Source organism: Aquila chrysaetos, chromosome Z (assembly GCF_900496995.4).
Source record: "Aquila chrysaetos chrysaetos chromosome Z, bAquChr1.4, whole genome shotgun sequence".
Lineage (NCBI taxonomy): Eukaryota > Metazoa > Chordata > Aves > Accipitriformes > Accipitridae > Aquila > Aquila chrysaetos.
The window spans coordinates 52,449,394-52,465,246 of NC_044030.1; the positions used below are offsets into that span (position 1 = coordinate 52,449,394).

A 15,853-nucleotide genomic window follows, 5' to 3' on the forward strand; every position below is an offset into this window, starting at 1 on the left:
TCCATTAATGTATTGTCATCTGCTTGAAATCAGTCATAAAAGGGTCTGCAGTAATTACAGTGCATACACCTGAACTCTTGTGTTGTGCACTGTGTCTCATCTAACTGCTTCAGGTCAGGTGAGTTTAACCCATTTGTCCAGGAAAAATACAGCGCAGAGCTGTCAAACTGCTCTAATACACATAAGAAGATACTGAACTGAATCTTGAACCTGCTATGTGGGTGCACAAAGGGGAAAATGATTAGTATTGCTCCCGGAAAAAGGACAGTGTAAATATTAAGTTGCTATTTTTTGCTATTAAGTTTTTAGAAAAATCTGAAATATTTCAGTAAGGAATGCTGTTGTGAAGGTGCTGTTGTTCACATTTATTCCTGTTCTTTCATTAATGCACAAGAGAGTTAACATGTTTAACTCCTTAGAGTTTCCACTCTACAAAGCCCCAAACATTGGTCTATAAGTAAAATAACCCGGAAGCCATATGCATTTATAATTTCGGCACACACACACACACACATGCAGAGATCCCTGAATATATAAACTTATTAAAATGGAAAGGACTGTTTGGATTAAATGTTATCTTATATCTTCAGCCAGCAGAAAGTTATTTTTTAAGTAAAAAAGGGCCTTTAATAAGAATGTAATTCCTGTAGTTTAGTAGCCGTATTGAATGTCTAAGGTTACTCATTCTGGCTTCATGTCTTGGAGCTGTTGGGTGGTGCAACCCTTTTTTTGCTCTCTGCCACAAACTGAAACTTGAGTTTCTGTTGTATTTTCAGTAAACTTGTACAAGGTTTTTTAACTCCAAAGACTTTTTTTATAGCTGCAGACCAAATCAGACTTGATAGATTTCTCAAGGTCCTGCTGTGGTGGAACAGTGGTAAGAAAATAAGGCTTAGAAACTCCGGATAGTTAAATAATGTTCAAGGCACTGGCAAGTTACCAGGTGCAGTAAGAATTTTAAGTTAGTTTGGATTTGGTTTTTGGGTGTGTTTTTTTTTTTTTTAAACTTAATTAACACTCAATTTTTACTCATGCAAACCAAAAAAAGTAGTAAGCAATAAAAATAAAAACCTTGGAATATGAATCCACACATCTGTTTTTTTAGATAAAAAGTGGTATCCTTTTCCCAAGTATATAATACCCTTAGGTACTACAAGAACATGTGCCAGCTTTAGTAAATAATTGAAATACAAAGAGCAAAAGTAGCCTCTACTGTATACTGAACCAGCAAGCATATTTTAAAATCTTGGTTTCAGAACTGCAGTTGGTATTGTACCTATGCCAGGGAATTTCACCTACATAGGTGATGCGAATACATTAGAAATTAGCAGAAGTGAGGGATATGCTGATGTGTAATATACAGTGAAACTTACAGAATTACAAAACAGATGCTCCTCTGCAATATCAGCCACAAAATGACAGAATTACCTTGGGAAGGTGCAAATGAACATGGTCAGATAGGACTTAATATTTTTTAAATAACTTTTGACAAGTATGACTGCAACAGCAGTACTATTGCTAATAGGGAGATAGAGAGTCTGTGGGAAAAATGTTCCTTAAAATTACTTTGTTTAAAATTTGAAAGTCAAGGTTTAAACCAGGAAACTTTTTTTTCTTTTTTGGGCTTTAAAAAAAAAAATCCTTTAATTTTTTGCAGAACATCCCTGCTGAAACCGAAAGCTGGGTTAGTCATACATTTCTATGTGTTAGTCAGTTCCACATTTAAGTCCTCCTGTGGCACATCATAGGATTAAGTACTTCTAATTTTTCTCTAATTTTTTCTTTGTAAAAGGTCAAAGTAGACACAAAATCAATGCGTTGGTGAGAAATATTTTTTTGATCACTGTTGCTTCAGTACTCGATGCATGATCTCTTCTCATTTTTTATTTATTACCAACTTGCATATGCTGGAAAATAAACATGCAATTCCAGTCAAGTTTGTGAACCACTGGTATGAAGAGGTAGGGTGATTTTTCTCAGCCAGTTCTTGTACATTAGCTGCTTAGTTCCCACTGATAGATGGAATCTTTCTTTTGTCACTGTTAGTCTGTGGGAATTTGGACAGGCAAAGTGGTGCGTATTTTGTCTATGAACTTTTAGGTTATAGCAGATGGAATTAAGTCCACTTTATAAAGAATACAGTAACATAGCCTACAAATTATGTGTATATACTGCCATTTGAGATGCTGCTCTCATAAACATGATCTATGATAAAAAATACGTGACTTAAGGATACACAGAACTATGCCATTCCTTATGCCCCATCTCTGATAGATGTAAATTAATATCCCAGTGTTTAAAAATTGCACATAGCATCAACTGGCAATCTCAAGATAAGAAATACTCATCAGTGTACAGGCAGCAGTTGGAAAAAACCCAAACCAACCAAGCAGCCAAACGCAAACCATTACCCTTTTGGGGTCTTTTCTTGGTGTATTCCATATTCTTTATGCTAAAGGTTGTGTTTTACCACCAGTCATAAAGTTGAAATTAATTGAAATGAAAACATAGTTGTGGTAGCATTGTGCATCATAGATCAAAATTAGGAGACCCTTTGGTAAATATTGTAGTATTTAGAAACACTACAATGATGCTCAGGTTGTCAAATCGTTAAGCCTTTTCCCTCTGGTTTCAGAGAAAACATTAATTTTGTTTTGGGCTCCTAAACACAGTTATACTTACTGGCAGAGGTATTACCCCATGCTGTTCTTAGCTGGCTTGAAGAAATGCTAAACAGTGCAGTGCTCTAGTCTAATTTTGGAGTTTCCATGATATGTAAAACCCCAGCATTTTAGTTTAACTGCTGTTTATTTCCCCCAGTTAGCATATAGTGTGGTGGCATACTTAGCTTTTTAGGACATCTCTGTCTACAGATTAATAGAGAGGCCTCATGAGCCTCTGCTAATATTTGTAAACTTCTTTGTGGGTTCTTTGTCAGGTGATGTTTTAGACTCATGAACTACATATGATTGTTACTTGCTGAAAGGCTGAAGAATCCAGCTTTTATTACTATATGTTTTAGTGGAGGATGCAATGGACTTTGAAGAAAAATGGCAGTCCTATCCTACAGTATTTATTGAGCTGTGCTTTCTTTTGTACTTTTAAACTATAATTTACCATGAAGCGCCTAATCCAAAACTCACTGAAGCAACTTTCCATTGATTTTAACAACCTTTAGCTGAGACCCATATTGAAAAAAACTGATTTTTTTCGTAGTCATGTCACCATTATCCTTTGCCTAAAAATATTGCCTTATGTAGTAGAAATGTGTATTTTATCTCCCTGAACTCTTTTTGCTTTACTACCCTAAAATGCAACAGAAAATGAAATCCTGACTGCGTGGGAGTCAGTGGTAAATTTCGTGTTGACTTCCTGGAAACCAGGATCCACTGAGAAGTTCTTAGTAATATACATTGCATGATGATGAGGGTCAACCTTTGTCTTTCACAACATAATGAAGTGGCCGTTTTGTTAATTGGCTGAAGGTATATGTGAGCAAATTCCTATTCTTTACATGCAGATATGAACTTCTTCATTAATATAATGAATATAATTTCTTTCTTCTCTAAACACCCAAATAAGCCTTTCATTGTGTTCCACCTTTTGCTTTTCATTTTCTGAAGAATCCGTAATAAAAGCCTTTTATGATACATACCTTAATGTAAAAGGTTTCTTGGTTTCCAAGAACAACTTCTGAATGTTTCTGACTATAGCTAGTATCCACAGTATCTTCCAAATGGATAAAATTAAGCGTTCATATCTCATCCTTTTGTACCGAATCCAGCCAGTTTTGGAAAGCAACTTCATTCTTTCACATTCATCCACATGTGGCAAGATACCTGTGTAAATCTCTTCTTAATGTACATGTCAAAAAAGAGCTCAGCTAATATTCTGAAGTATGGGAAGCATTTGTTTCAATCCATGAAAAGATATAACCCTTTCCTTAACTTAAAAATGTGTGTGTGCGCACGCGCGCGTGTGTGCATACATCTATATATGATGTGTATATGTTCCATGAACAGCTTATAACACAGCTGGCGAAAGTTGTTCAGTTTTCAAAATGAGCAACATATGGTCTTTATAAATTGTATAAGGAATATTCTGAATAAATAGGTGTTGTGATTTATTTTACATAAACAGATAAGGGAATTTAAATTAAAAAGATAAATCTGTGCATGGGACATAAAGCTAAAAAGCTGACTATGCTTATTGCTATTTTGGTTCTGGTAAGTGCTTCTAGGTCCTTGAATTTCTTTCAGCTGTATAAAAAAACTGGATTTACTCCCAGAGCTCTGCTTCTTAACTAGGGCAGTTTAAAAACTAAACAAGGGCTGAGTCAGTTAATTAGTTTAAATAAGATTACAAATCAGAAACACATTACGTAATGCTGATTTAATTACCATTTTTTATTTACCTAATTAAAACACTCTGAAGAAAAGTTAACAGTCTCAACAACGGCCGGTCGGGTGACTTGGCAGCGGCAGGTCTGAGATGCTGATAAAAGGGGAGGTGAAGCGGGGAGCCGGCCGTGACCCGCGTGGCTCCGACGCCCCGGACCATCGCGTGCGCCGCGGGGGCCGGGAAGCCTGTCTCAGGGGGACGGAGGGGCTCTCGGCCGAAAGGCGCGGGGTTTCCCCCGGTCGTGCCGGTGGTGGGCGAACCCGTCTGTTGTGGGAGGGCGCGGGGGAGCGCGGTGAAAGGGGACGGCCGGTGACCGAGGAGCTCTTGCCACGTCCCCCCGCTCCGGAGCAAACAGGTTCAAACCGAAATGAAAACAGGGCCCAGCTTCTGCCTGCCGGGCCAGCTGTCTCCCAGCGGAAGCACCTCCATGCCTGAGCCCTGGAGGCTTTTGTGAAATGACAGGCCTGCTTGGGCTAAAACCTGCGTTACCTGCCCGAGCCAGCGGGAACACAGGTAGATACCTTAGCTTTCTGGGGCCGGCAGTCACCTCTGTTCCCGGCTGCCTTTTTCAGGTAGGCGAAGGTCAGTCGGCAGCACCCTTTCAAGGTAAAGAGCAAAGGTCACGGTTATGGTGCCTCACGGCTCCTGGTGTGGCGCGTAGGTGCTGATGAAGCCTGCCCTCGTAGGGCCAGCACATCCAGCCTTCAGAGTAGCTCCCGCCACTGCTCTGGTCTCCCAAGAGGTCCCCTCCGTGCCTCCTGGGTGCAAACTAATGAAGCGAGCAAAAAGCAGTGGGGATTACTTGCCAAAATGGAGTTTGCACTGAGGCCTTCTTGAGATTTGGATACACCTCCTATCAATAGCAACCAGGACTGTTATTTCTGTGTCAGCCTAAGAGCCTTTGCCCATAGATTTCTTTGGTACGCTTACTTAAATTTGTGGAAACCAGGTCTGAAAACAGATGAAAGCTAGTGATATGTCTTCGGAAAACTGGAGGATGCCACAGAGCCTCTGCAAGGTGAGCAACAAGCAATCCCTCCTTGCATGGCCAGTGGGTTTGGCAGTGCAGTGTTGTCTGGGAGGTGATGCCACCGCCCCGTGACCTGCATCTAAATGTCTAACTTCAGGTCTCTACACTGCTCATTTACCACCAGCTGTATGAATACCAAGCACATTAAAACTTGTAGGGCTAGTGCCTCATACACTTATCCAGTGCAATATCATTGTACTAGAGAGCAGTCTTTGTGAACACAGAGGAACTCCTTGAAGAATAAGGGTAGCAGAATGACATTTTTAAAAGAAGTCACTGCTTCTATGTTGTGGAGGGTTTCAGTCTGCATGTCAGGAACGCATATTGCTAACAGAGTATATGCTGTTGGGAAAAGATGTGAGGCTTCATCCTGCAAACATGTCTTTCTCACGATGAAGCCCTACTTGTTTTTTGAGATGCTGCTTCCTCCTGGTGTGAACTGTGGTTCATACCATATATCTTCAGGGATATAGAATCATAGAATTATTTGGGTTGGAAAAGACCCATAAGATCGTTGTGTCCAACTGTAAACCTAACACTGCCAAGTCCACCACTAAACCATGTCCCTAAGCGCCACATCTATGCATCTTTTAAATACCTCCAGGGATGGTGACTCAACCACTTCCCTGGGCAGCCTGTCCCAATGCTTGATAACCCTTTCAGTGAAGACATTTTTCCTAATATCCAATCTAAACCTCCCCTGGTGCAACTTGAGGCCATGCCCTTTTGTCCTATCACTTGTTACTTGGGAGAAGAGACTGACACCCACCTCACTACAACCTCCTTTCAGGTAGTAATAGAAAGCTATAAGGTCTCTCCTCAGCCTCCTTTTATCCAGACTAAACAACCCCAGTTACCTCAGCCGCTCCTCATAAGACTTGTTCTCTAGCAAAGAAAGTAGTGGGGGTGAGCATTTCATCATATGAAATCAGTTAGCCAAAATTTTCAGGGTAAGTATTTCCATTAAATGTAGTGGTCTATGAAAATACGAAAAATAAATGCCACCTGAAGTTAACAAACTTATGAAAATGAGGGTGGCATTTCCATGTTTATAGCATCATTTCAGCAGATACTTAATACAATAAAACACTTGCAGCTTGTTTATACTGTAAACAAACTGTTGTGTCACTAGAGTTGGTGTGAATAATGCTCATAAAATTGTACAATAATTCAGGGTCGTCAGATATGGAAATGGTATACAATGAAAGGCATTGCTTTTGCAAAATGAAATTGTTAAAAGTATTGGGGAAGTTTATCAATCCAATCAGTTGCTTTGTCAAGGTAAAATAATGTAGGTAGTAGAAGGTAAGTGTGTAGTAAAATTAGAAAAACAATAATTAATGGTGATGAGTTAAAGTACACAGATGAAATTGTTTATTTATTTGCTTTATGGATTTTTGCTGATCACGTTGTTTGTTTTGGAGGAGAGGGAGATATCTTGTTTTTTTGTTGCCATGGATGCTTTCCTACCATGATGTTGTTCTGAAAGTCTTTGAAAGGTGAAGAGTTGATTTGGAAAGCCTTTTCCCCATGCGGACAGCCCAGCAGTGGAGCTGGGGCCCAGGGAGGTTGGTCTGTCTCCATCCTTGAAGGGGTTTCATGGCCTGACTTTGTAAAGCCCTGAGCAGCCAAGTTTGATCCCACGACTGAGCCTTCCCTGGGTGGGGGCTGGGACTGGACACCCCCCCAGGTCCCCGCCAGACTGGGGTGTCCTGCATTCCTGTGATTTTCAGGGTACAACCGTTTGCCTCAAGTCTGTGGTGTCAGGTGGCAATGTAATCTTGAAGGATGACAGTCTAGGAGGTAGTTGTGATTCTTGTTCATGGTAGTGACTCTGTCAGTTGTCAAGTCAGATGCCATATAGATAATGTGAAGGCTCGAACAGCATCAAACTGATATGTACATGATGCTACATCTCTCTGGTCCTTTATCGTCCCCCATACCCAAATCATGGACTATCAAAGAACAAGGGTGTATTTACATGCTGGTGAATGATTAAATCAGTGTCTGTCAGCTGAGATTAACCGAGTGCAAAGGCTGTCTCCTAGCCTGTGGCAAATGAAAAGTGAAATGTGTTCATTGAAACCACTGAGGAGGTTTATTTGACTAGTATGGCACCTGTGGAGAAGCTGCGTATTTCTAAGATGTGACTCAAGAAAGTATTTTTTCTTTTTACAGATTCTGCGTCTATTTGTTTTCCAGGCCTTCAATGCTATGCTAATGCAGAGAGCCTTAAAAGTAAAATTCCTTGTACAGTATGGGGCATAAGAGAGGTATAGCATAACTTACTTTTTAAAGACAGTATCCTCTCTTACCTGCTGAAAAATGAAAGATTAGACTACTGAAGTGAGCAATACTAAAAATCCCTCAGGAAGTTGGTGAACAGCAGTGTGACTTTCTTGGCTTTGCTGGCTGTATGTCCTTCCTGCTGCTGCTTGTTGAAGACAAGGTGGTGCAAAGGGAGAGAGCATCTTGTGCCTCACTGGATGGCAAACCATCAGCTTTTCTTTTTCCTTCTACCTTATGAAGCCAAGAGTGATGTATCATGGCAGCACCTCTCTCCTAGTGCATGGCAGTGGAAATGGGTGTTTTTTTCTCACCAGCAGCAGGCCCCAACAGTCAGCTTTACTTAACCCTGGCTGCAGTGAGAGTTGCCTGCACTCACAGATACTCATTAGGGTTGACCCCTAGAAATGAAAATGTAGGAAACAATTCAGTATAAAATATAGCAGCTTCTTGACATCCTTTCTTACTGTCTTCTAAAAGAAAAAGTAATTTAAGAGAAAGAGTTTGAATGTCCTGGTGGCAGCCATGCTGAATCATGATAAAGTATACATAAAGTGTATCAAGGTTACATGAATGTCTACCAGATAAGAGTAAAGGCTGGCTTGAACCATTCTCATATAAACTGTTCATCCATGGGGCAATAACTTACCAAGGCATCAGCTGCTGACTGTTGGAGCAGTCAGCATGAAGAAGAGCAGAGCAGAAGATATGCTCACCATAGTTGTGAGCTGCATATGAAAACCGTTCTGTGAATATGGTATGTGTGAGTCAGCTTTTGCTCTGTAGGACATAAGGATAAGTACTTCTGAGATCTGTGTGGAAGAATTTTTTCAAGAAAAGCACATTGACAGTAAATTTGAGAAGGAGGTTTTAAAAACAGACAAACAACAACAACAAACAAAAAAACAAAGAAAAAAATGAACTAAGGGAAGTTACAGTTGGGAGCTACCTAAATGACAATGTTGAAAATTTCAGTTTAATCACATTTACATGATGAGGTTTTATTTGCTACTAGCTGTATAGCTTTGCTTACAACTTCTAGCTTAGGAAGCAATTTTTTTTTTTTTTTTTAAATGTGCACAGAATTATTTGGTGGGAAAATTGAATGTAAGGCCAGCTAGACAGACAATGAGTCTGGTTTATGTCTTTCTCCATCACACTGGAAGAAAAGCCTGAAATTTTTAAACCCAAGCCTCATGCTGTTAATTAATGATCTTGTGCAGATGAGGACAAAGAAAGATTTAACGTGTCTTAACATGTCTTTTGCTTTCTTAGTTTCTGTGGCTTTCCAAAAATGCCTCTTGCTCCCTCTTGTAGAAGAGTATTGCTTCAATGTCTCTTTTCATTGAATGTTCTGCTTATAAATTAAGTTATTCATATAATTTATTCCTACAACGATCATGGTTCTCTTGTTCTTTGCAAGGCTATTTGCATCCAATCTGATCAGGAGAGTGCTTTACAATTACTGACACTGGTAAGAGAATTGGATTGTCACAGACCATCTCAGGTCTGTGTCTTTCATCCTGAGAGTGAGATGCTTCCGTGTGTTTCAAGTGCAGAGTTACATAGGTTGATGTCATGGTTTAACCCCAGCTGGCAACTAAGCACCACACAGCTGCTTGCTCACTGCCCTGTGGTGGGATGGGGAAGAGAATTGGAGGGGTAAAAGTGAAAAAACTTGTGAGTTGAGATAAAGACAGTTTAATAGGTAAAGCAAAAGCCGCACACACGCAAGCAAAGCAAACCCAGGAATTCATTCACCACTTCCCATCAGCAGGCAGGTGTTCAGCCATCTCCAGGAAAGCAGGGCTCCATCACACATAATGGTTACTTGGGAAGACAAATGCCATCACTCTGAACGTCCCCCCCCTTCCTTATTCTTCCAACACTTTATATGCTGAGCATGACGTCATATGGTATAGAATACCCCTTTGGTCAGTTGGGGTCAGCTGTCCCAGCTGTGTCCCCTCCCAACTTCGTGTGCACCCCCATCCTCCTCGCTGGTGGGGTGGGGTGAGAAGCAGAAAAGGCCTTGACTCTGTGTAAGCACTGCTCAGCAGTAAGGAAAACATCTTGGCATTATCAACCCTGTTTTCAGCACAAATCCAAAACAGCCCCATACTAGCTACTATGAAGAAAATTAACTCCATCCCAGCCAAAACCAGAACAGTTGTTGATACTCCCATACAGGATACAATTCTTTGCTTTCTCAGCTGCTTTAAGTGAAGGGTTAAATAAGTTCTTCTCATATTCATCTTACAATAATTCTTTGCTTTCTCAAGATCATTGAGACCCCGCTGGCAACTATGTTAGTAGCATCTAATTCTCAAAACACTGTGTGAGAATCAAGCTATAAAAATCATGATTGATAAGTAGTTAACATAAAACAAAGCTAAGACTGACTGGCAAATTATAATAACTAGCCAGCTGCTTATCCCTATAACTGGAAAATTCTTTGCTGAGTTTACCTTACTATAATATGAAAAGGAATTGTTTAAGCTACCATCAATCTTTAAATCCTGCATCCAGAAAGTGGCCATGTTGACAATGAGAAATAGGAGTAAAGGCAAATTGCTGTGCAAGAGCTAAAAATATTCTTCACTTTGTGCATCTTTTTAGTGAATTTTAACAGGAGAAAACTTCAAAGGCTATTTTCTGGTAGGCCTCATTAACCCAGATGCAAATCTCTTGTGTTCCTCAAGCTACACTGTCCAAGCTTTATTAGGTGCATCTGCTACCAAATTGACACTTCATTTAGCCACACGTCTGCAGTAGTTTTACACTCCGACCATTGCTGTGTAAAATTGATCCTCTTTGATAATCTTAATTTAAATAATAATATGTATGGTTTGCAGAAGCAGAGAATGCCTTTTAGAAGAATATTAAAGTTCACCCCCTGCAGGGCGAACCTTCCCATTGCAACGTAGGAAAAAGGACGTTTGTCCATATAAAGGTTCATATGTAGAGAAGCATCAGATTTTTAGCATTTCTTGTAGCTGATTGAGTTTTCAAATTAACTTGATTTGATTTTTTTAAAGGGTTATGCTGTATCTTATCGTGAAAAGAAACAGGCATACTGAACGGCTACATATTGTGCTGTACAGTGGGACTCTCAAGAGTGCCCAAGTGCCCAAACCATGGGATGTGCAGAATATGACTGGGAGGCCTGTCCTTCATTCTTCCTACCCAGGGTTGAAGAAGATAGAGGAAATTTTATGTGAAATTCGCTATCCAATGTGTATTTTATTGTGCGCAAGAGTGTTTTCATTCAGTATTGTAAAATTTAGTTGTGTTTTTAATATCATTGGAGCTGGGTTTCACATATGCCTTGGTTTTCCAGCACTCTGGGAGATCCCCAGATGCTTGTCTTCTGTGACAACTGTCTCTGATGAATTCAGTAGAACTTGAACTGTGAAATGGATTTCCATCTCAGATACTATCTTCTGTAGAATCAAGCTTGTGTTAAACTGCTTGAGAGACATGTGTCAAGCCATGTTTGCTAAGCTATGTAACAGGTGGTAACAGATTTCAGTGAACTTCCTGTAGCAGGTGGAGGGAATCTTTTGTTCTAGGTTGAGGGCTACATTGGCTTAAGGAAGCAGTGATGGGGATTGAAGGACAAGTATTTGTTGATATGTACTTTTTTCCTTTTCTATTTTTTTTTTTTTCTTTAATTTGGACCCTGTAAGCAGCAACACATTCAAGAACTCTGAATTCCCACTGGGGTCGATTTGGCAGTAGCAATTTCTGCAGTGCTGTGATGCAATCGTTTGGCAGTCCTATGTTACTAACAAGCACTGCTACATTTAAAAAAATGGATATTTTTATTCAGACTATAAACCTGCTCCATTTTAGATACCTACATACAGAACAATTGGTTGTGCTTCATCTAATTTCTTATTCTTTTTGCATACAAGAGCGTCTGTCATGTCTTACTTTGTTAGTAACAATCTCTTGCAGTGGAGCAGGGTTTTGTTATATTATTGGTGTGGGAATACAGCAAAAAGTAGATCGTTTCAGAAGCAACTGCTTTTATGAATAAGGTTATAATTTATTATTGTGTGTGTTAACATCAAATTGCATTCTCCTCCAGATTCATTACGTGCATGTATCATGAAAAGAACACCCTTTGAAGTCTACAGGGTTTGGGTTTTGTTAGTTTTTATGTTACGTAATCTTCATTTCACAACAGCAATTCTCACAGACTAGGAATACAAATCCTATATTGTATTAAAATGGACAGTTGTATCTTCAGTGCAGTCCCAAGTCTGTGGAAGCAGCATAGGCCTTTGTGCTTTAAGGAAAGGGTAAAGAAACAGGACTCATCACTGCAAATGCCATTAGTTGCCTGATCCAGTGTGTCTTTCTGGTCATTCCCTGAGAAGAAACTACCTCTGCTTTGCTGATTATGCAATATTATATTTGGGGAATGGAGGGAAAGAGAATGAAAAGGTACCCTTGTAGATGTGTTTACAACTTGAGTATTCACCTGAATGACTCTCTTGTCCTTATTCAGTGATCTATGAGTTCCTCTTATTAGGATCATTGAATCTTTCACAATGTTTCTGCTTCTGCATAAAAAGCGTTACATGTAGTGTGTTTGTTCAATAATGCCTTCATGAAGAAAGTCAGGGAAATGACCTTTAAAGAGCAAAGTTAGGTATTAGTTTAATACTGGAGAAGGGTATTAAAAGGTTGTGAGATACTTAAAAACCAAATTAGTAAAACATTTCTTTCATTTCTTTATAGATTCTGGACAACCAGGAAGTCCAAGCCACAATGATCCTGCCAAGAATCCACCAGGTAAATATAAGTTCCAGAACATGTGCATCTAACATTGTTTGAGAACAAAGATACTACTGTTTAGAGTAGAGTTAAGAGAGCATAATTGGTCAGCAACTTATTTTGCACTGGTAAGTACATATAACCAGGACAAGCTGTGATTATTTTAGTTCTTTTAAACTGGCAATGCCTCAACTGTAGTTTCATCAACATTCATTTAATATAAGGAAATTTTCTTTCAGTTCATGGGTTTTAGAATTTTGTAAGTGAGGATAGGCAGAGGAGTAAGGAGACAAGATCCAAATAACTCTACTTTTATAAAAGTCTTCAAATGCTACAATTATTCTTTTATCTCACACAAAACACAATTGACCTACCTCTAAAGTCAGTGAACTGAGCTACCAGCTTCTTTATTTTTATTTTATACACGCATTATACAATGCAAATATGTTCATTTTTTATATTTTTAATATCAACTCAGACCAGTTTTTGAACATGTTGTTAATGGGTCATGCTAGTGACATTTGGAATTTTTTTTTTTGAGAGATGTCAGTGTCCTTTCAATGATTCTCTAAAAATAAAAATTCAAGAGAAAATCAAACCCAGACTTTGCCATTCCACACTGTTTTGACCAAAGGTTATTTGTATTTTCATGGAGTTATCCTTCTAATCAATTGGGCTGTGCTAGTAAATGTTGTAAATCTTTGTTGTTTTATGAATTTTATTGGGGTAAGACAAACAAGTGTGACAGAAATACTGTCACTTCTTAATGAGCAAGAGGTGATGCCTGCCACCACTGTCATGCTGTATCTTCTCATTTTGGCTCTCAGAAGAAGTGTCTATCTGAAATAAGCTGCAACTAACTCAGTTTGCTCTTTTTCTAAATGCAAAATGAACCACAGTCCAGCCAAGAAGTAATTGTGTGATACTGGGCTGTTACATATATGTGAATATTTTCTGGATCTGCCCAAATATCAGGGAAAACAGCCCGCATTGTGGCTGTACAGTTTTGTACTATGCATATGATCAAAGTATTCTCTACATGTGGTGGAATATGTCGTGTGTGTTGCATGTGAATGCCGAAAAGTGGGAGAACCATCATAGATTGTTATACAAAAAAACATATTCCTGTAATATAAAACCAAGAAACATGCACTGGAAGATGGCAGGTAATTTTTGGAGATTTGAGGGCAAAACAAGTCAAATAACATGCTAAGCTCATTTTCAAGTGATTTTTTAATGTCTTTTTTTTTTTTTTTTTTTTTTTTTTGCAAGGGATGATGCAAGCTTGAAATCACTTTTGGCTGGAGACTTTGATGCTGTTTCTCTCCAAACTGTGTGGGATGTTATGAGCAGGCTTTTATTTCTCTATTAAATACATGACATACATTATGTAGGATGGTGGTTTAAAAACCCAAACCAGCAAATTTACACCTAAAATAAGCCTGAAAAATTTCCTCACAGATAATCACAGTTTTGTAAAACTTGAAGCATTTAGCTGTAGGGCATTTATTTTTGTTTCAGAATATGCCTATTTGTGAGTGCAAGAAAATCCAAATGCATTAGCCCTCATCATTTTGAAGGATCCTTTGTAGCCTCTGGGTTTGGGAAGCTGAAGGCAGGGTCTGGAAGCGTACCTTCAATGTTTTAAAATTATGTTTTTAAAGTACCATTTAGCATTCGGAGTAGAAAGGCAGATGTTCATATTTCACTAGTGAGGATCACATCCTCTAGTGAGTCCAGGCTCACCAACCCTCAGTCTCAACCCCAGGCTACTCCAGCAAGGAGTAATCTTGGAGGGCAGCAGATAACTATATAGGCTTTCTTTTGGCAGCCTTGTGGGGCAAGACCAGATGCCCCAATGTTTGACAAACTCCAGTGTCCCAGCATGTACAGGGAGAGAGAGGGCAGAGAAATCTGTTGCTGGTTTCATCATGAAACTTTCTGCTTGAAATTTGAGCATAACCCTTTCTCATGCTTTGGAGTCACTGCTGGCAGTATTATTCCTTTATCTGCTGCCAAGTGGGGACAGAAAATGGAAGCTGTGCCTTCCTTCTCTTGAAACCCTTCATTTAAGCAGAGACAGAATCATAATTGAATATCATCTGTCTATTTGAGGATACATGAACTTGTAGCATCGTTCAGCTTCCCTGTGTGATACTGTCTTGGGGTTAAACTGGCAGGGAGAAAGTGTTGAGGTTTGTGAGACTCCCAGGACTTCTGAGGCCGTGCAGGAGAATTTGAGGGAGTTGCACTCCGTTCAGCTTGTCTGGGGAAAGGACTGCTGTCCTGTTCTTTCTTATTAAACTTTACATGAGTCTTATTAGAACCAGGCAGTCACTTTTGTCAGAGCCCCAGAGGATATCCACTCTGAGGTTTGTTTTTGGTCTCAGGCCAGGAGCACGCGGAATGGCAGTGCCAGGAGGGTTTGTTCTTCTATCATGTTTTGGTCTGATGCCTGTATGTCAGGGAGCCAGGGATAGGTGCTGTTAGCTTTTGGATGCCACTACCTTCACAAAGACATTGCCAAGGAAGAGGAGGTTGGAAACTGAGTGGTAGTTGGCGAGGTTGCTGGTGTTAAAAGTGGGTTTTTCTAGGTTTGGCTAGACTGTTGCATTCTTTAGGGTGTCTGGTAATTTGCTGTCCTAACCATGGAGGGAGGGTAATGTCACTTGCCAAACAAAAGAACATTAAGAGCACTTGCTGGAATTCTTTACAATACGTTCCTAAAAATACACTGAATCCTTTGATAGCATAATACAGTATTAAGATGATGTAGCTTGTGGTGAAAGAGGTATGTAGCTTTTTTAGCAAGATCCAGTGATATCCTCCTCTAAGTTTTATTTTTCAATAACTTTCATCTGGTATATTTCTAAAGAATGAAACTTGCTTTTCTGAGAGCTGGGTTGTAAAGGTCACTTCTCCACAGGGATTGTTAAGTAGGTTCCAGACAGATAGATGAGCTGAGCTGAACTGAGCTAAACTGAGAGAAGAGAAGAGTTTGAACACTGCTGTTGTCTGCATCAGTCATTAAGTTCCTGGAATCTAAAAGTTTATGTTAGGCTAGCATGGTGCTAACTATTAAACGTTTACATGGTTTCAAAGAGAAAATGGACTTGTCCACGGATGCATCAAGGGTGACTAAACAGATAGAGGCACACCTGGATTAATAAGTTTTAAAACTGAAAATACTTGGAGCCTTGGACACTATCAGTCAAAAAAAACCCCAAACCCCAAGTCCTTGCCTGCCCTGCTTCTTACTATTCTACTGGGCATCTGCTGAACGGAGGCTGTTGAAGGAGACCTAACGTGGCAGTTCAGTGTAATGCTGTATTATTTGCTCCCTGCAAGTGC

General features: G+C 39.6%; 1 protein-coding gene across 7 annotated transcripts in view; it reads left to right on the forward strand.

Annotated features, from left to right (window-relative positions):
- The window catches only part of NFIB (nuclear factor I B), a 350,785-nt gene that overhangs the window by 261,759 nt on the left and 73,173 nt on the right, over positions 1–15,853 (forward strand). For all 7 annotated transcript variants that reach the window (XM_030005678.2, XM_030005680.2, XM_030005679.2 and 4 more), the window contains one exon: positions 12,467–12,520. In XM_030005678.2, coding sequence (XP_029861538.1) covers positions 12,467–12,520 — 54 coding nt within the window. The remainder of the gene's footprint in view (positions 1–12,466; positions 12,521–15,853) is intronic.